This window comes from Littorina saxatilis, linkage group LG16, assembly GCF_037325665.1.
Source record: "Littorina saxatilis isolate snail1 linkage group LG16, US_GU_Lsax_2.0, whole genome shotgun sequence".
NCBI classification, from domain to species: Eukaryota; Metazoa; Mollusca; class Gastropoda; order Littorinimorpha; family Littorinidae; genus Littorina; species Littorina saxatilis.
In genome coordinates, this window is record NC_090260.1 from 24524899 (window position 1) to 24547557 (window position 22659).

At 45.8% G+C, this 22659-nt stretch overlaps 1 protein-coding gene across 7 annotated transcripts; it reads right to left on the reverse strand.

The window, feature by feature from the left end:
- Positions 1 to 359: 359 nt before the first annotated feature.
- On the reverse strand, positions 360 to 21133 carry LOC138950637 (collagen alpha-1(I) chain-like). Of its 7 annotated transcripts, XM_070322350.1 has the most exons (11): positions 20603 to 21020; positions 19914 to 19993; positions 17390 to 17598; positions 10422 to 10490; positions 8332 to 8539; positions 7117 to 7242; positions 5741 to 5792; positions 5138 to 5173; positions 4587 to 4747; positions 3768 to 4008; positions 360 to 1823 (listed from the first exon to the last, which is right to left on the reverse strand). In XM_070322350.1, the coding sequence occupies exons 5-11, from the start codon at positions 8518 to 8520 to the stop codon at positions 1591 to 1593; spliced, it is 1038 nt and encodes a 345-aa protein (XP_070178451.1). In that variant the 5' UTR covers positions 8521 to 8539; positions 10422 to 10490; positions 17390 to 17598; positions 19914 to 19993; positions 20603 to 21020; the 3' UTR covers positions 360 to 1590. The 7 variants fall into 7 exon arrangements, with proteins under 7 accessions (XP_070178451.1, XP_070178450.1, XP_070178449.1 ...); XM_070322349.1 differs by lacking the exons at positions 10422 to 10490; positions 20603 to 21020 and adding an exon at positions 21034 to 21059; XM_070322348.1 differs by lacking the exon at positions 10422 to 10490.
- Between the last annotated feature and the right edge of the window lie 1526 nt (positions 21134 to 22659).

Below are 22659 nucleotides of genomic sequence, written 5' to 3' on the forward strand. Positions count from 1 at the left end.
CCTTCGCGCATAAACAAACGCACGTACAAACATACACACGCAGGCACGCACAAGCACACACACACACACGCACACATACACACACACACATACACACACACACACACACACACACACACACACGAACTCAGGCTCACACACACACAAACATACTCACACGCACACACACACACACACACACACACACACACACACACGGGCACACACACACACACTTACACACACTTACACACACACAGACACACACAAACATACACACACATGTATACACACACACACACACACACACACACACACACACACACACATACTTACACACACACTCACACACACACTAAAAAAAGTCTCAGTCTCACATATCTGACTTACATCATGTAAAGAACTGTTTTTACTGAAGGGGATTTTTACCACACAAAAAGCCAAACAACAATGAACATCACATTTTGCTATGACTCTGTGATTTCCGTCAAAACATTTCCGCTCGCCATTCTCAGATCTGCCCAGGCTTGAAACATGGGATGAGACAATATCTTCATTTGGACCCATACTAATAATGTTTAAAGAATGCTAGGGCCAAAAAAAAAATAGGTCTGTTTACGGTAACCCGACCGACCCTAGTTTTTTCGCGCGACCCTAGACTTTTTTTTGGCATTTGGGGGGAAAAAAAAAAAATCTTGTTTTTTTTGCAAAATAACGTAAAAATATGGTTTTTTGGAGGGAAAAAAAACAAACAAAAAAAAAAACAATCCCGACCTACCGACCCTATTTTTTTGGCCTATGTTACCGTAAACAGACCTATTTTTTTTTTGGCCTAGTCAAAATCCTGTGCATTCTGCGCAGAAAGCACATCATAGGCTGTCGATTGTTTTCTTGTACGTATCCAAGTTGGGAAGAGGGATGTGTTTGTTTGTTTTATTCATGGGCTGAAACTCCCATGGCTTTTACGTGTATGGCCGTTTTTACCCCGCCATTTAGGCAGCCATACGCCGCTTTCGGGGGAAACATGCTGGATATTTTCGTGTTTCTATAACCCACCAAACTCTGATATGGATTACAGGATCTTTACCGTGCGCACTTGTATCCTTAGCGGAATATGACTTTATTCAGTTATTCTGCAGAAAAGACAAAATGCTGGAGAAAAACCGTTCTTTTCTGCAGCATTTCTTCATAATGTCATCTTTCGCGGTTCACTTTTTTTTCTAAAGTGTACAAATTAAACCTACTTGACAGGGAAATAAGTGTGCGACTCGGGCGCTTTCGCTTTCATTGCGTTTTCTGCACTCGTTTTCTGTCTTTTTGTGTGTTTTTTTGACAAATGTAATAAAAAGTTATAGGGTCGGCCCCTAAAAATAGGGTAGGTCGGGTTACCGTAACCACACCTATTTTTTTTTAGCCCTGAGGAACAGGAGACTGCAGGAGAAAAGAACAAGAACACGATAACAATGACAATGTACTCACCCGTACCAGAAACACGACGGAACAATACATATTAAACGATTCGGTCTTGTGTTTTCCTGGTTCTGGTTCTGGTATTTTAAGTACATTTTCATTGTTGTCTTGTTCTTGTTTTTACAAACGGCAGCAGCTGAATCACGTGTGCAACGTGACCGTTCGTGCGTCCGTTCCCAACGGGCTTGTAGCCGTGCAGGTGTAAGGGTGAAGGTCGCCAGCAAACACGTGATCGATTCGGAGCACGCCATTGGTGTGACGCCCAGACCACGTGACCTTTGGCGGCGGATTGCCCTCGGCCTGACACGTCAGCTGTACAGGAGCCCCGAGCTTAACGGTGGGGTCTGACGGGAAGTTCTTGATGCTGGGCGCCTCTGTTGTGAAAATCAACCAGTCAGTAAGTTAAACGAGCTTTGTGAGAACAAAAGTTAAGGTAATCTTGAACTTTGGTGTGTTAAATTCATAGCTCAGAATTCAGTGGCATTCTTTACTTATTTTTGATACAAGTCCCTGTAAACAAGCCAAAGAACATTTGTCGTGAAGTTAATTGACGGATTGAGCTCCAAACATAAGCATAATTAATTAATTTGGTTGTTTGATCGACGAAAATGACGCCAAAAAGCGTACGTTTTCAACCAAGGGACATCATTTACATGACAGAGTTACGTCCCCTGTCGCAATTCACGGATAATTCCGTCTTTGAAGCATGTAGACGAATTGCAGTCGTACACAAAGGTACAGTTCATTCCGTGACTTCAAAGGGATCTAACATGACTTATTTTACTTACAGGTGCAGGTTCTGCAAATTTGGAGGCTTAGATGCCTCTGAATTCTGAGCTATGAATTTAACACACTAAAGTTCAAGGCCAAAGTTAACACACAATATTGATGCTAGTGTTTAAATAGCAAAACAAACAAGAGGCGAAGCCTTCAAGGCTCACGTAAGAAATCGACAAACAGTAACACAAACTCAATCACTCCGTCACACACACACACACACACACACACACACACACACACACACACACACACACACACACACACACACACACACACACACACACACACACACACAGAAAGAGCATAGGTGAAACTGTGCAAGAAAGCGAGACACTAGATCTAGATCTGTCTGTGTGCATGTAGCCTACTTACTGGGACACGACTGCCAACTAGTCTCGGCCCGCTCAAAATAATAATGACCGAGACTTTCAGTACTTCCTTCGCGTGACGTCTAACCCTCTTACGTCATAATGTGACGTCAATGTAATGTGACGTCTTCAAATGTTAGAGTTTCTACCACAGACATACACACGCACGCACGCACGCACATACGCACGCACGCACAGACAGACAAAGTTACGATCACATAGGCTACACTTACGTGAGCCAAAAATGTGTGTGTGGGGGTGGAGTGGGTGGTGCGTACGTGTAGGCCTATTTGAACGTGCTTGTGTGTGGCTGCGTGTCACAGTATTTGTGCATGTTTGGGGCTGTGTGTGAGTGTGAGTGTGTGTGTGTGAGTGTGTGTGTGTGTGTCAGGGGTGGACGAGGGGGGGTGCACAGGGTGCAGGTGCACCCCCCCTCCAGCAAAAAAACCAAAAAAACCAAGTCTTTAGTGATTTTAAATGGAAATTGTGAATTTGGAAAGCTGATTCTATGACCATTTCCAATTTCAAATGGCACCAGATGGCACCATTTTGCCTCTTTGGGACAAAATATTTTCCGGGGGGGGCATGCCCCCGGACCCCCCTAGCAAATTCGGGCGCTTCGCGCCCATCACATTCACTTTCGATTCAAAGTGCTCCCCCCCCCCCCCCTTACAAAGCAACAGATCCGCCCCTGTGTGTGTGTGCGTGTATATATATAGATGCGCGCGCGTGTGTGTGTGTGTGTGTGTGTGTGTGTGTGTGTGTGTGTGTGTGAAGGTGCGCGTGCGCGCGTGTGTGTGTGTGTTTGTTTGTGTGTGTGTGTGTGTGTGTGTGTGTCTCTCTGTGTGTATGTGTGTGTGTGTGTGTGTGTGTGTGTGTGTGTGTGTGTTGGGCTGGATGTGCGCGTACCTGTATCTGAATGTGCGTGCGTGTGTCCTTGCCCGTGTGTGTGTGTGTGTGTGTGTGTGTGTGTGTGTGAGTATATGTGTGTCTGTGTGTCCGTGTGCATCCGAGCGCCCCTGAGCACATGAGCACCCCTGCGTTCAAAGCTGCATTATGCCATACCGGTGAACGCATTTACACAATCCACGTGCTTTGGCGCGCTTACTTGCGTAAATGAATCCTAACCTGTTTACATTCAAACATGGACGATCAAAAACTCCAACTCACTCAGACACTCGCAGCCTGGACCCAAAGCCTGCCCACTGGCTCCAGGAAGTCCTGTTTCACCCTTGGGTCCTTGTAGCCCCACCCCGCCCCTTTTGCCCTTCGCCCCCGGGGTTCCTGGCACGCCCTTAGGGCCCGGGGTTCCTCGGGTTCCTCGAACCCCGGGTTCTCCCTTGTCGCCTGGGGTTCCGTCCTTGCCGGGCTCTCCTGGGGCTCCGTTGTCTCCTTTGTGGCCTTGGCCTCCCTGTTAGAAGGAGTGGAAGGTCAGGTGAAACATGAAGAGATACGTAAACAATGATGCTAGTAGATAGGTAGGTAGACTCGTGCATGCATATGCACTCACGCTCACGAAGGCGCGCACTCACACACTTAAACTCACTCGAGACCCACACATTCACGCACAACAGCACACGGACGCACGTACAGACACACAGACGCACATTCACATAAAACACACACACACACACACACACACACACACACACAAACACACACACAAACACACACACACACACACACACACACACACAAAACACACACACACACACACACTCACACACACACACACACACACACACACACACACACTCAAACTCACATACACACAAACACACACATGCATGCACGCACACAAAGACATACGCATACAGACGCACGCGCACGCAAGCACACGTACACTCAGCCACTCCCACGCACGCACACAGACAAACACACACACACACACACACACACACACACACACACCGTTCCGCTCAATCACCCCCTCACCCTCAGCCCCCCCCCCCCACACACACACACACACACACACAACCATCACAGTACCATGTCGCCCTTAGTTCCAGCAATCCCGGTAGGGCCGGCGTCACCAGGCAACCCTTGGGAGCCTCCAGCTCCCGGTACTCCCCTTTCTCCCTTGACTCCCAACGCTCCCTTCTCCCCTTTCACGCCGTCTGTACCGGGAGATCCCTTCTGACCCGGTTGGCCTGCCATACACGAAGAAGCGCTACCTTGAAAAGTATTGTTACCTTTTTGGGACACTATTTAATCATATTGTTGTTGTTTTTCGTTGATCGGTTTGTAGGTGGTGGAAGCAATTTATGTCGAAAGTTCATTACAGTGACATTATACCTGATCTGCTGACTTCAAATCGGTGAACGAAATATGCTGAGGTTGAGTTGGAAACACATACTGACATGGTGACCACGAGACGTATGAAAAGACAGAGACAGGGAAAGACAGACAAACAGGTAGACAGACAGACAGACAGTGACAGGCAAACAGAAAACACACACACACACACACACACACACAAACACACACACACACACACACACACACACACACACACACACACACACACACACACAACTTACCTTGAGTTCCTGCTACACCCTTGTCTCCATTGGGCCCTACAAACACAAAGGTGCAAACAATGATTTTATCAGACATGCATCATTCAGAAATAATTGAACCCAAATTAAAATGTTAAGCAAATGTTATGACAAACGCCTTCTCCTCAATCACATAGGAAGTGATCTGGGCTGAACCGAACGTTGTTAATTGCCACCCAATCGGGAGAGAACAAACCGCGGGTTCTGATTCGTTGAAATCACAACACATCTCAGTTTCAGTCAAGCAATCCAACGCTGCGAGTGGCTCTCGTTTGGGTGGTAACTTTGTCGTGTACCTCAGCCCAGCAGTCGACTGCTGAGAACTGAACGGAACTAATTTCCATCTCCACTCTTAACCCGCCTGAGTGGCACCCACTTTCTGTTCGTGAACCGCAGCCCAGATCGCCGAGCATGTGTGTGTAGACACGCCCGCCGCTCTCTAGTCAGGCGGGATTGTTTGCCCCCCCCCCCCCCCTCCCCCCTCCCCTCCCCTCCATCCCCTCTTCCACAACCAATAAAACCCGACAGAGTTATGTCAAAAAAATGTCTACTGTCTTTTCATTTAAAACTGAGCACGTGGCTTACCCCGAGCACATGTTTTCGTGGCGTTGGAGCAATGGTTAGCTATCACTTTCTCCTGAAATGAAAAACGAGAATTAATGGCGATACGATCAATGCGTAGTCAGAGAGAAAAGAATTAAAATAAAAACAACGTAATGGAAACTGAACCAAATAAAAGACAGATAGACAGACGGACGACGAACAATCGCACATACATTTAGACACAGTGATACGAATATATACAAACACTAGATGAATACCCGCTTCGCCGGGTAGCCGGCTTCGCCGGGAAGAAGTACTTAGGGCCGTACGCCGGCTTCGCCGGCTTCGCCGGGTCCGAACAATGGACCCGCCAAGCTTAGGTCCCTCCCAGATTCGTGGAATGGGAACAGCACGAAAATGATTCAGTGGCCATAATGCCATTCCTGACCATATCGAGTCCCATCCATGTCGACGAATGTAACCGTGTTAATCACCTTTGGAGGCGAACTCCACTCAAACAGGATTGAGCAATTTAGAGCTTATCTGTAAGCCCTTTTGAACTGTTATGGCTTTTCAAAGGAAGGCCAGTACATACAAATACACAAAAGCCGCCAGACCACATCACAAACAGAACTGAACAATCCCCAGGTGTTGCTCACATAGAGAGACACACACACACACACACACACACACACACACACACACACACACACACACACACACACACACACACACACATACACACACAAACACAGAGAAGCCGTATCTATAGAGAGATAGATGACAGTGTATTTTTCGCGTGGCTATAAATTGATTCGACCTTTGCACTTTTACAGTGAGGATAATTTACGGGTCCAATTTACGTTCTGGACACTGCGGTGACCTTCTAAAAATAGTAACAGAACGCCGGGAATATCCGAAGATGCCCCCTCATACTATAGTGCACCATACGAAGGAAGGGAGGTAAACGCTGAAAACATGGAGAAGATAAGAAAGAGTTACTGGGAATGGTGAAATGAACACAAAAACCAAAATCGGTTCAGCGCTGCGCGCTGAGAGCACGTGTTGAAATATCTCATCGATGAGGTTGTGTCCGGGGTCTCTCTGAATAAGCCCACCAAATTTGAAGCAGATCCATCGAGAACTTTGGCCGTGCATCGCGAAGACACAGACACACAGACACAAGTCGTATAGATGGTCACGGACACACACACACACACACACACACACACACACACACACACACACACACACGCATGCGCACACACACACGCACACACACACACACACACGCACAAACACAAACACACACGCACACACACACACACACACACACACACACACACACACACACACACACACACACACACACACACACTCACACATACACACAAGTAGACAACAATAGATTCATTTACCTGAGCTCTCAACAGATCTGACAAGATTGCGTCATAGCCTATCTGGCGCTTATGACGTGCGTCGTGTGTGCTGTCCTCCGATTCTAATTCCAGATCGTCAAATGTTTCGCTGAATACATGAGCAACCTAATAAAGAAATGATGCCAAATTCCTTGAGTCATGTCGTGTTAATTATATACCGGCATCAATAAAGGAAGCAAAAGAAGGGATAAATCAGTCAATCATTTATTATATCAATCAATCAATCAGTCAATCATTGATTATATCAATCAATCAATCAGTCAATCATTTATTTTATCAATCAATCCATTGGTCAATCATTTATTATATCAATCAATCAATCAGTCAATCAATTATGTTATTAATCAATCAAGCAAGCAAGCAATAAATCAATCAATTATTTTATCAATCAATCAATCAATCAATCAATCAGCCAATCAATCAATCAATCGTTGTTATTCAACCGATCAATCAATCGATCAATCAATCAGTCAATTAAGTATTTAATCAATCAATCAATCAATCAATCAGTATTATTCAACGGATCGATCAATCAATAAAGGAATCTATCAATCAATCTATATATATATATCAACCTGGCTGGCTGGCTGGCTGGCTATCTGGCTGGCTGGCTGTAATGCAAGTATTGCCCATAACGTACAAGCACACACACACACACACACACACACACACATACACTCACACACGCGCGCACTCACACACACACACGCATACACACACACACACACGCGCGCATACACAAACACACACACACACACACACACACGCACACATACACACGCACACACACACACACACGCACACACATACACACACACATACACACACACACACACGCATCCACACACACACACGCATCCACATTCACACATACACAATCACACACACACCCACACACACACACACATATATCTATATATATATACACACATACACACACACACACACACACACACGCGCACACACACACACACATACACACCCACACGCATCCACATCCACACACTCACACACGTACACACACAGACACACACACATACACACACATACACACACACTCACACACAAAAACTCACACACACACACTCACACACACACAAACACACACACACACACGCACACACACGCACACACACACACTGCAAAAACCCTGTCCAGCCGAACTGTTTTCATGACAAGGAGTGCTAGTTTTACCTTTATTGTCTCATCAGAGGGAGTGTAGTCGTCGGGCTGTTGTTGGACAAGCTGCACGAGCAGGACGCGTAGCTCCGTGTCCTTGTGACTGAGCTCCGTCATGTTCAGTTGCTGCGTCACGCTCACGATCAGCAGCGCCGCGAACTGAGTCACCGCCACCAGCCATAGACACGTCAATCCGCGAGACATGACGTCACTCTTGCGTAAACTGAAAAAAAGACGTGTCTGTGAAAGTTTCAAGAGATGTCGTTCTGAAAACGAGATATATTTTTGCTGTGGTGGAGTTTAGTGAGGGCCTTGATAGACGGTATAGTTTGGCGAATGAAGAAAATGGGATAGCTAAAATTAAGCGACAGTCAGACAGACAGACAAATAGACAGACAGACAGAGACAGAGACAAAGACAAAAACGGAGGCAGAGACAGAGGTAGGCAGAGGTACTAAATACTGCATGTTTGTGTGCGTTCAATCGTAAAAAGTAAAAGGAGTTCTGACCAGAATCGATTGATACATAAATGTGTTTTTGTATTTTTGACCAAAATATGACATTTTACACAGATCTCAACAGTCATTGTTCACCTCAACCGCCAGCGCAGTCTCGGTGGAACACTAACTGTTTCGATCTGTGTATAATGTCGTATTTTGGTAAAAAAAAACCCACTAATAACGTATAGTATACAAACCGTTAAAGATTCAATCTTTAGACATGGCATCTTATTCAAATAGCCCCAAACAGTCAAGTGTTAAGAGAAAGAGAGAGAGAGAGAGAGAGAGAGAGAGAGAGAGAGAGAGAGAGAGGGAGAGAGGGAGGAGTCTGAAGTCTGAGTCTGAATGTTTTAATGAGTAGGCCTTGAGCCCTTTTCATGGAGATGAGCACATCTCAAACACCAGCATACAAATGCACATAGTAAACAAAAACAAGAACATCCTACTCATTATATATAATCCTATTCCAATAATTCCTGTGTGCTTTTCACACACTTGCGCGTACATGGGTGTTTGTGTTTGCGTGTGGTCATATGAATGGTGTGTGTCTGTGAGTGTATGTTTACGAGCGCGTGTATGCTTTGTAAGAGGGATTCTTCTTTATTTGGTGTTTAACGTCGTTTTCAACCACGAAGGTTATATCGCGACGGGGGAAGGGGGGAGATGGGATAGAGCCACTTGTCAATTGTTTCTTGTTCACAAAAGCACTAATCAAAACTTTGCTCCAGGGGCTTGCAACGTAGTACATTATATTACCTTACTGGAAGAATGCAAGTTTCCAGTACAAAGGACTTAACATTTCTTACATACTGCTTGACTAAAATCTTCACAAAAATTGACTATATTCTATACAAGAAACACTTAACAAGGGTAAAAGGAGAAACAGAATCCGTTAGTCGCCTCTTACGACATGCTGGGGAGCATCGGGTAAATTCTTTCTCGTCCCAACCAATATGAGAATCCCCCTAACCCGCGGGGGGTTGTAAGAGGGAGAGAGGGAGAGAGGGAGAGAGAGATACCGTGACAGAAACAGAGACAGAGAGGGACACATACAGACAGACAGGCATAGCGAGACAGACAAACAGATTGACGGACGGACAGACAGATGGACGGACGGACAGACAGACATACATACAGGAAGAAAGCATCCATACACTGATAGACAAAGAGCTCAACAAAGCAACAAGTGAAGGCAACTCACTGAAAAATCAATTGTAACCCTTCCCGAAGAAAATGAAATGCCTTCGTTTCAATAATAAGACCAAAACGTTCAAGTAGATCTTTCTTTCTTTCTTTATTTGGTGTTTAACGTCGTTTTCAGTTCAAGTAGATGAAGGCCCACACACAATAAGCAGTACATATTATGTCATGCCTCGATTAAATATACAAACACCAGCTTTGGCCTGACAACAATATTTATGCGGGCGAACTATGGTCAGAAAATGAGGCAAGAGGGAAAAAAGCATCAAAGTTATTTGTGTGTGTCTATTTATTAAGAAAACAAAACAAAACAAACAAAAGAAATCGTGCTTTAATTCCAAATTAAAAGCATATTGGATTGATATGTTATAAGGTATGGAATTCACAACCCCAGATAAAACTCACTCTGTACACTTCAGTGCCTGTGCTGGAGCTATCTTAACGACCTCGTGGACACCTGTTGTTTCATACAGTCTGTAGATAACACAAAGACAAAATGACAATTTTAGCTGACCTAAATGCAGGTCGCATTAGACACGCTTGTTGTTATTTCATTTCTTATTTTAATTACCGTAGATGCCTTCATAATATTTTTTATTTTTTTTATTCTGTTTCTTGTCAGATAACGGTAAAAAAAAAATTCATTTGAGTACAAAATGGCAAAGAAATATGGATCGTTTGCTCCGGAACTGCAACGTCGATGCGCCAAAACATAAAAAGTTATATCACAATACCTAAAAGGTGGCCGGAAGTATCATAGTTTTGTTATGGGTTTGGAAGAGCCAGTAATAACTTTCATAGCAATCCCGCCGTGTTCGTTTTTCTGTCACACCCGACGTTGACCGTTATTTCTTGCGACGCAGCAGTAAACAGCACTTTAAGGCCAAATAAAAAATATATCTTGAGTTAGGGTAACCCGACCGACCCTATATTTTCCCGCCGACCCTAAAACTTGTTTTCATTTCTCAAAAAAAAGTAAACTTTTGGTACATTTTTGCGAACCATACCGAGACTAAGGGAAGTAACCTCCTTTAAAATCCTCCACAGTTTAAATAATGATTTTAATTATTTTTTTTTAAGCCGACCTACCGATCCTATTTTTGTTGGTCACGTTACCCTGAACCAACATATATTTTTGTTTGGCCTTATCTTACGCAGAGAGATTGTTTTGTGCTTCTCTATATATGTACGACTAGTGTCTGTGTGTCTGTGTGTCTGTCTGTCTGTGCGCGATGCACGGCCAAAGTTCTCGATGGATCTGCTTCAAATTTGGTGGGCTTATTCAGAGAGACCCCGGACACAACCTCATCGATGAGATATTTTAACACGTGCTCTCAGCGCGCAGCGCTGAACCGATTTTGGTTTTTCTCTGTTTTTCTCTGGATCCATTCCCAGTAACTCTTCCTTATCTTCTCTAGTGTTTTCAGCGTTTATCTCCCTTCCTTCGTGTGGCGTCAATCCATATTCCCGTTACTACGTTATTATTTTTAGAATGTCACGATTGCACCCGTAAGTTGTTCTTACTGTAAAAGTAAAAAGGTCTAATCAATTTATAGCCACGCGAAAAAAAACACTGTCTTTCTTCTGCTCAAAAATGGGTTTCTGGAATCTGAGCAATATTTGGGTATGACGTCAGAGGTCCGTTACCACGCCTACCCTCAAAAATGGCGTTTTTTGACGGCATTATTCACTTTCAACCGTCAAAACGGTAACTTAAACTGAATGATATTTTACATTTTGTACACCAAAAAGTTTATTTGGTGTCCTACCAAACAAATTATACAAATTTCGTTCAAATCCGCCGCGCAGTCAGGCTGATCCAGCGTGTAAAGTAGAGCGACCCCCTCCCCTCCCCCACATATCCACATACCCATACCCCCTCCCTTCACCCCCACATCCACACACCCATACCCCCTCCACTCCCCCACATATCCACATACCCATACCCCCTCCCCTCCCCCACACATCCACACACCCAAACCCCATCCACTCCCCCACATATCCACATACCCATACCCCCTCCCCTCCCCCACACATCCACACACATATACCCCCTCCCCTCCCCCACACATCCACACACGCATACCCCCTCCGCTCCCCCACACATCCACACACCCGTATCCCCTCCCCTCCCCCACACATCCACACACCCAATCACCCCTCCTCTCCCCCCACACATCCACACACCCATACCCCCTCCCCTCCCCCACACATCCACACACGCATACCCCCTCCCCTCCCCCACACATCAACACACCCGTATCCCCTCCCCTCCCCCACACATCCACACACCCAATCACCCCTCCTCTCCCCCCACACATCCACACACCCATACCCCCTCCCCTCCCCCACACATCCACACACCCATACCCCCTCCTCTCCCCCACACATCCACACACCCATACCCCCTCCTCTCCCCCACACATCCACACACCCATACCCCCTCCCCTCCCCCACACATCCACACACCCATACCCCCTCCCCTCCCCCACACATCCACACACCCATACCACCTCCTCTCCCCCACACATCCACACACCCATACCCCCTCCCCTCCCCCACACATCCACACACCCATACCCCCTCCCCTCCCCCACACATCCACACACCCATACCACCTCCTCTCCCCCACACATCCACACACCCATACCCCCTCCCCTCCCCCACACATCCACACGCCCATACCCCCTCCCTTCCCCCACACATCCACACACCCATACCCCCTCCCTTCACTCCCACATCCACACACCCATACCCCCTCCCCTCCCCCACACATCCATACACCCATACCCCCTCCCCTCCCCTACACATCCACACACCCATACCCCCTCCCTTCACCCCCACATCCACACACCCATACCCCCTCCCTTCACTCCCACATCCACACACCCATACCCCCTCCCTTCCCCCACACATCCATACACCCATACCCCCTCCTCTCCCCCACACATCCACACACCCATACCCCCTCCCTTCACCCCCACATCCACACACCCATACCCCCTCCCTTCACTCCCACATCCACACACCCATACCCCCTCCCCTCCCCCACACATCCATACACCCATACCCCCTCCCCTCCCCTACACATCCACACACCAGTACCCCCTCCCCTCCCCCACACATCCACACACCCATACCCCCTCCCCTCCCCCCACACATCCACACACCCATACCCCTCCCCTCCCCCACATCCACACACCTATACCCCCTCCCCTCCCCTCCCCCACACATCCACACACCCAAACCCCCTCCACTCCCCCACATATCCACACACCCATACCCCCTCCCCTCCCCCACACATCAACACATCCATACCCCTTCCCTTCCCCCACGCATCCACACACCCATACCCACTCCTCTCCCCCTCACATCGACACACCTATACCCCCTCCCCTCCCCCACACATCCACACACCCATACCCCCTCCCTTCACCCCCACATCAACACACCCATACCCCCTCCCCCACACATCCACACACCCAAACCCCATCCACTCCCCCACATATCCACACACCCATACCCCCTCCCCTCCCCACACACATATACCCTCTCCCCTCCCCCACACATCCACACACCCATAACCCCACCCTTCACTCCCACATCCACACACCCATACCCCTCCCCTCCCCCACACATCCATACAACCATACCCCTCCCCTCCCCTACACATCCACACACCCATACCCCCTCCTCTCCCCCACACATCAACATACCCATACCCACTCCCCTCCCCCACACATCCACACACCCATACCCCCTCCCCTCCCCCACACATCAACACACCCATACCCCCTCCTCTCCCCCACACATCCACACACCCATATCCCCTCCCCTCACCCACACATCCACACACCCATACCCCCTCCCCTCCCCCACACTTCAACACACCCATACCCCCTCCCCTACCCTACACATCCACACACCCACATCCCTTACTGCGAAAAAACAAAGGTGATAGTTTTCTCCAAGCACGAACCCATACTCCCCCTCTTCTTCAAAATTGGCGATGCCATAATCAATACTACAGACAACTATATATCTCGGCATCATATTCAATAAACGCGGAGACATGAAAATGGCACAGAACCATCTCGCCCGGCAAGGGAGCAAAGCTCTGCACTCGCTCAAACGAGCAGTACGAACAAAGAACATAAGTGTCCCAGTAATGGCGAAACTCTTTGATACACTAGTTGCACCTATTCTGACCTTTGGCTCTGAAATTTGGCTCCCTTACTGCAAAGATATAAACCTTAAGGACGCGCAGAACCTTGAGAATAATCTCCTTGAAAAATGTATAACGACTGTCCTTCCGCATGAAAACGTACACATGAAATTTGGCAGGCAACTTTTAGGAGTACACAGAAAATCAATGAATTTCCCAGTACTGGCTGAATTGGGCAGATTTCCGATCAGCACAAAAATATTGGGACAGATCATATCATTTTGGTTACACATCATGGAATCTGACCAACATGGGCTTCTTAGGCAAACTTACTCAAGCCTTCTCTCACAAGAACATAAAGAGGAAAATAAATGGCTCTTATTTGTACGCGAGTTTCTGACTTCCTCAGGCTTCAAACACGTGTGGCAAAACCAAAGCACAATACACCCGGCAAGACTGAAACACGCGCTAACAAAACATGTAGAAACTCAATTTGTCAGGCTCTGGAGGACAAAAAAAGAAGGAAACTCATCCAAACTACAGTTTTACAAGGGAGTGTCACACGACTACTCTCTACAACCCTATCTTTTGCTAACACAAGAACACAGACAGTGTCACGATCTAGTGACATAGACCAAGAAAGTGTCACTCAGTGGGGTGCCTTCTCTTGGTCAATTGCGACTGAAAGCGCCTGTGCGTGAGTCGGGGCTATACGGCAGAGTTTTGCTGACAGCGCAGAGCACGGATTTTGTGGCGCACGGATTTTTCGGGGTTAATTCTGCTTTGCGAGGCAGAATTGTGGATAGCTGAACTTGATATGTGACAAGGTCAGTCACGTGTTATTGGCTAGGTGGTCTGTGAGAGACACAAGGACGGCGCACTTGACACTCAGCGGCAGAAGAAGAAGGATCGAATACGACGGTTTCTAGAGTATGATGGATTTCACCGAATAGAATATTCGGCACTCTAGGGGAACTTCAGCGAGTTATCACCTTCTCACTGCCACATGTTTTGCTGAGGACGAGTCGTCAAATCTTTCCTTCGTCGTGCGATGGTCTTCGCATAAGTATTCGACAAGGGGTTTCTGGATGTTGTTGTCACTGTTGACGAACAGAGGCCATTCCAGGGAGGAAGCGGGTTTTGCTTCCATGAGAGTGCTACATTCATAGGCTGTTTGAGGTAATAAATCATTATTTAACGCTGTTGACGAGTCTGTGTTTGTGGAATGAAATACTCTCTGTTGTTCTTTCCAGGTTAGCGCATAATTTGCTCTCTGTGACGCTAAAATACTAACCTGTATATGGTTTTTGCAGGTAGGGAGAGAAGGACGAAAAATGGCTGTTTTGTTGTTGTGGGAAGTCCGTTTGTGCAGGCCCACGTGCTCGATGAGATATGTAAAGATGACATGTTTAAAGGTGGAGGGTGAGGGGTAGCTGACATGTTTAGTGCACCGATGCTTTCTGTTTGCAGCCTTTTCCTAACTTCTGTTCGGCTGCCTTTTGGGGGACCACGCTAACCAGCAAACCGGCTAACCAGCGAACCGGCTAACCAGCTAACCAGCGAACCGGCTAACCAGCTAACCAGCGACTGGGTGCGGCGCCTAATGCCTCCACAGTTCCCTGCTTCGTCACCACGCTAACCAGCACTTCATTCGACGGAGCAGTTGTGGAGGCTAAAAAGACTAATTACAGGCCGTCCACCCAGTGGCCAAAGAAAGCTAAGTGCACCATGTCTTTGCACCCCGTTGACCACCGTTGTTATTTTTGCTATCTGTGATTATACTCGAGTAGTGACGACGTGGGGTGTGTGACACCTGCATGAACTAGCACTTTTGGAGCAGAACAGTCGTATTTCCTTATCTTTACACGGGATCAGCGTGTTACTATAATTTTCTATATTCTAACTGGCATTTTGTCAGTGACCACGGGTTTTTTTACGTTTTGTGAACGTAAAAGAACATATTTTGAGTGAAGTCTCGAGGGAGGTGGCGAGTTTTTACATAAACAGGCGTCTGAAACTTATACTTTTGTTGTCTCTATTAAATTGTATGACTCCGAGAGTGGATCGTGGTGTGGTTAGTTAGTTAGTAGTAACTAACCGTTTCATAATCACCTTAAGTGATATATTGAAACGTGACAGACAGGCTATGAGCAAACTACGTATAAGTGCCCATGACTTAGAAATAGAAAAGGGCAGATACACTGGAACACCAAGGGAGGAAAGACTATGCAGAAACTGTGGAGTGGTGGAGGATGAACTTCACTTTCTTGATTCGTGTACAATGTATGCTCATCTCAGGCAACAGTTATTACCGAATACTTCCACCGGCAGTGATGAAATAAGAGTCAGTTCTTTGTTTACTGACAGCGACATCCAAAGGCAATTGGCAAAATATGTGTACGATTGTTTTCAACTACGCAGATGCAATGCGTCTTCCGACTGCCCTCAATAACTTATGCTCATCTTCAGGTCCTCTTTGTTCACCCTGTTCCACTTGGTTTTGTATTACATGTATGTTATGTTATATTGCTTTTTTTCCTGTACTTATGTATCTTGTATGTGTCAATAGGCTCTGTGCTTTAATGACAATAAATTCTGATTCTGATTCTGATTCTGATTCCCATACTTCCTCCCCTCCGCCACACATCCTTACACCCATACCCCCTCCCCTCCCCCACATCCACACACCCATACCCCCTCCCCTCTCCCACACATCCACACACCCATACCCTCTCCCTTCACCCCCACATCCACACACCCATACCCCCTCCCCTCCCCCACACATCAATACACCCATACCCCCTCCCCTCCCCCACACATCCACACACCCATACCCCATCCTCTCCCCCACACACCCACACACCCATACCCCCTCCCCTCCCCCACACACCCACACACCCATACCCCCTCCCCACTCACCATCCACGAGAACCCAGTCGGTGCCCTGGTCCATGGGTTCACAATACGTGTCCTCTCTGAAGTAGATCTTGTCATCCCGGCCCCGCCTCCCCTCACCCCCACACACCCATACCCACCCCACCCCTACCCCAACTCCACCGTTCACTCACCAATCTTCTTCTTCTTCCTGTGCGTTCGTGGACTGAAACTCCCAGGGACACTCGTGTTTTTGTAAGAGTGGGTTTTTACGTGTATGACTGTTTTTACCCCGCCATTTAGGCATACATACGCCGTTTTCGGAGGAACTCACCATTCACGAGATTCCAGTCGTCGCCCTCGTTCATGGGTTCACCATAAGTGTCCTCCCTGTAGTAGATCTTGTCGTCACGGTTGACCCCCCACACTCCGGCCCTGCCAGCAGACACGCTGACCAGTGCCCCCTCCTGCACCTTCCACCTCACACGGCCACTCACTTCTGTCACCAACACCGTCAGCAGCGCGACTAGCAGTTGCACATATCTAGAGAGACAGTATACGTAGAGGTTACACGCCGAGTCTCAGTGATTATTAAAAATAATGGTCGAAGTTAGCGGATCATGAAAAATGCGAGCTTTAGCGAGCTTTTTTCATGACCGCGAACTGAGACCATTATTTTTTATAATCACTGAGACGAGGTGTGTAACCTCTTTATTCCTCCTTTCTTCAGTTATTCAAAGAAAAGAGGAGGTTTTTTGCGAAAGTTTGATCGAATCCTATTCACTCAACCAGTCAACCTGCGCAGGCGATCGATTAATGCGCGGTTGTATAGTTCCGTGCAAATCATTCCATTCTGTTAACACTTCTTGTCAGTTTTCCTATTTTGGACTAAAATCAAGTACACAGATATGCTGTTATTCTGCTGTGGCGGCAAAGGCAGATATTGTGTGTTCTGTTTATGTTTTGGTATCGCTTAGGATAATGTTCTTTCGTCAAATGGGACTAGCAGACGAACTTTTGCACCCGTGTTCCAACGTTAAAAACTGTATGAAGTTCAGTTTTCTGGGGAAAATAGTGTATGAAACCGCTTTATGTTGTTTAAATTGATGAGATGTGTGCATTTGGTTGCGTGTGATCTGTTTATTAAATGAAATATTGTTGAAAACTGACCGTCGGATTGCAGTCTGTTGTCGAAGAAACTGAGTGAAAAGAAGGGGAACTACTCTTGTCGCTAGACAAAGTATGAGTTACTTGCCTTGCGGGAAATTGCTTGTGATGAACGTTTGAGCACGGCAAATCTAGATTCAGAAAACAACCGAACTCATGGATTTTATATGAAGATTCATGTGTTCAGGCCTGTAGTTGTTAATTTAAATGCGGTATGTTTGTATTGTTTGCTCCAGAGATGTATACTTCGTACGTTAGAGCGTTCGGAACTTTTCAGTCGCAAAAAGTAGTACCGAAACAGAACAACTTCTCTGCAACCCATTGCACTATCGAGGATTCAGGCTGTTGCTGGGTCGTTATTTGTTTGGTTGCTGGGTCATTATCGAAAAATAACTACCCCTACAAGTTTACAGAGGTAAAGAAGCAGAGGGGGGAATAAGAATGTAATTCCAAGCTCTTTTAAGGGGGAATCCGGGCTTATGTCTGGCTTTAGCAATGTGATCAACAACAACAGCAGCATCAACAGCAACAACAACAACAACAACAACAACAACAGCAACAACAACAACAACAACAAAGTAACTGCAATTGCAACGACACCACCACCAACAACAACAAAAACAGAAATCACAACAACTAATCACAACAGCAACAACAATCACAACAATAGGAATGACAACAACAACATCAGCAAGCACACCAGCAACAATGACAGTGGCAGTGCAAGCAGAAACACACACACACACACACACACACACACACACACACACACACACACGCTGCCAGGGAAACACAGAAATAACCACAATACCATTGCTAAAGCTGTTGCAACTGATTCAAACAAGTCGGGTAAAGCAAAATAAATACAAGTCCGAAGCGCGGAGGAAGGACCGACGAGCGACGACAGTTTACTGTCAGAAACTTTTCTTTTCCGGCAAGAAAATGGAGATGATTCGAATTGCGAGCTCCGTGCAAACGTGTTTTAGGAAGAAAACTCAGGACAGATCCTACACTGCTCGCGATAACACCAGTACCAGAGATCGTGAGAGACAAAAGCAAGCCGCGTAAAGGGAAATTATTGCATTTAGTCAATCTGTCAAACTCACAGAATAAGTCGCGTAACACGAAATTGTTACATTTAGTCAAACGGTCAAATTCACAAAATAACAGGTCTCTTAACGCGAAATTAATAGTATTATTCAATCTGTCAAAACTCACCAAACTCGTAACAAGTTGCGGAAAGCGAAATTAATAAATTCATTCAATCTGTCGAACTCACAGAAAGCAGCCCGAATGTTCATGGGGGTAACCTCACAGGACTATAAGAACTCGTATTCTAATCCGTATCGTTATTCGCACACACATGAATGCTAGGCAGACAGAATGACAGGCATACAGCCTACTGTCATACAGACATACATGCAGAAAGACATTCAGAAAGACAGACATACAGAAGGAAAGACATACAGCATGCGCACACACAGACACACATACATAAAGAAATACATTTTTGTTTGTTTGTTTGCTTAACGCCCAACCGACCACGAAGGGCCATATCAGGGCGGAAAGAAAGACATGTATACACATGTACATACACATACACATACACATACACATACACATACACATACACAAACATAGGGGAAGACACAGACAGCCGTAGGGAAAGACAGACGGGAAGAAGCAATCACCTTAGGGAAGTCATAGTGAAGAGCAGAAGGCACACGGAGCGAGTGTTGTGTGTTGAAGGAGGAACAGAAAGATATGCCCTCTGCAATATGAAAACATTGGAATGTGTCTGGACATCAATGCATCAATTGCGAAAAAAAAGTCACACTAAAGAGCAGAACATCATTTTGGTGTAACTGTAACCGTACAATATCACGCCGTCGATCAAAATACTTTTAGTACGCACCCCTTAACTTCCTGTTTGTCGAAACGTCACCAAACAAAGGTGAGTTCTGTCTCATACTAAAATGCATAACAAAGGATACTTTTTGTCAATTGTGTCACTTGATGTTGATAGTGCTGCTTGCTAATGTACTAAACAAACTACATGCTTTCAGATGTCAACTTTGGATGGCATTTCGAAGAGCATTTACACGATGTGTGCTGAAACAAGTATTGTGTTAGTCTATTTTTACCTTTCCCCACGTTTAACTTAAGGCAGAAGTTATTGTGCTTCGATTTGTTTATCCAAGGATATTCTTTAATCTAAATTCCTTGCTTTGTACCACCAATGCTAATTACAAAGCTGTCCATCTTTCTATATGTGGACGATTAATTACGACGCTCGGAATGTTATTGATAGACTCCCCCGACATCCTCTGATACGCTTCCCTTATAAGTGATTTTTTAGTACGGTCCCCAGACAGTTTACCTTTGCTTTCCGTGCAGTTGTCGGCTTGGTTATCTCCCTCAAAGAAGGGTATTTTGTGTCGAATATGCTCTCACAAAAGTGCAGACGATCTTTGTTCTTCAACACTTTTTCCAACAGATGACAAATGCTTGTATTGCATTTTTTCGTTGCGTAAAGGAGATTTATAGACTTTTTTTTTCGCTCAAGACAAAGATATTCCACAACCACCATTGACTTTGACTTTGAAGAAAAGAAAGAAACAGACGATTGAATGGATAAGATGTTAACAATTTCATTTTCTTCACATTCGGTCAAATCGGACGAAACGGGGTTAAGCGCCTTGTCAAACTTACCAGAAAGGGTATTTTTAATTTAGTTATAAACCATCTAAAGCCATGTCCATTTTGGACATGTCAACACTCTCTCTTTCTCACTGAAAAACAGTGTGTTACCTCTCTGTTTGTGAGCTGCGTATGAAAAGGGGCAGAATCTCGCTAACCCCTTATAGTTGATCCATGTATTTATACAAACATTGATCGTTGACGATCAAAAAGGCCACCTGCTTCAATAGCGAATTAGTCTTATCACTCCCACCTGCTGGTTACATTTATTGCATCACTTCACTTTTATTTATCTTACCTCACAGGAGATTGATTTCTATTGGATTTTACGGTGTGGGTTTATTTGTCCAATTACTGCAGTTTGACACAATTAGCCATTACTAAGCCCGTTATCGAACTACGAGGCTAATTTAACGTCTACTCTGAAATACAATGTTGACTTTATGGAGTGACTAGATAATGCCGTGCCGTGTGTGTGTGTGTGTGTGTGTGTGTCTGTGTGTGTATGTGCGTGCGTGTGTGTGTGTGTGTGTGTGTTAGTATGTAAGTTTCTTCCTTTCTTGCTTTCCTTGTTTTTTTAATGTATTTATGTGTGTGTGTGTGTGTGTTTATTATTTCTGATTGTTTGGTTGATAGGGTGATTGGTTGGTTGGTTGGTTGGTTGGTTGGTTAGTTGTTTTGTTGTTGTTCCGTAATTATTGTTGTCGTCATCTAAGTTGTCGTCGTCTTTGTTATTTGTTTCAACACACCCACGCCTTCTCGACATTCAGACCCCCCCCCCTCCTCCCCCTTACCACTCACCTGTGTTGGTCCCCTCTAATTAACGACCAATTGATTTAGGGTTACGACTAATGATGAGTTTGGAAGACAAGTTTATTTTGTCAATTAGACGGTGCGTTCGAAGGAGCAGGTGGGGTGAAAGACGACGAGGAATGTCTTGAGCGTCACATCATGATACAGTGAAGCGTGAGTCACTAACATGTTTATTTCCCGCAAGGTGTGTTTGATTAAAATCAATGACAATTCGGATAGTTGTTGTAAAACACACGGACAGGTGTAGACAGACACACAGAAGCACGCTTGCACGCACTCACATAGAAAGACGTACGCACGCACAAAAGCATGCACACACACACACACACACACACGCACACACACACACACACACACACACACGCACACACACACACACACACACACACACACACACACACACACACACACACACACACACACACACACACAGTTTCAGAGCTGCATTCCCAAATTCAGTTGACGCTACATTAAAGGCACAGTTCTTCCTGAGAGAACGATTCGGCTCGATCACCATCTCACATCGGCCAAGTATTTTACGTGGAATAAAACCTTCCCTCCACCCTGACACATACCAACCTCAACATCTTAACTACTTTTAATGTTTTGTTTAGGTAATTTCGCAAATTTATACCGGTGACTTTTAAGAAATAAGTTCATACAAACTCAGCTGTTGATTTGTCGTATGTGTGCAAATAGAGGGAAGATCCTATTCCATGCTTCTTCTTCTTCTTCTTCTTCTTCTTCTTCTTCTTCTTCTTCTTCTTCTTCTTCTTCTTCTTCGTCGTCGTTCATGGGGAGACTCACATGGTTTGTACGTGTATGACCGTTATTACCCTGCCATTTAGGCAGCCATACGCCGCTTTCGGGGGAATATCCAACGTAAAACCCTTGCCAGATCTAAGATACAAACTGCTTTGACAG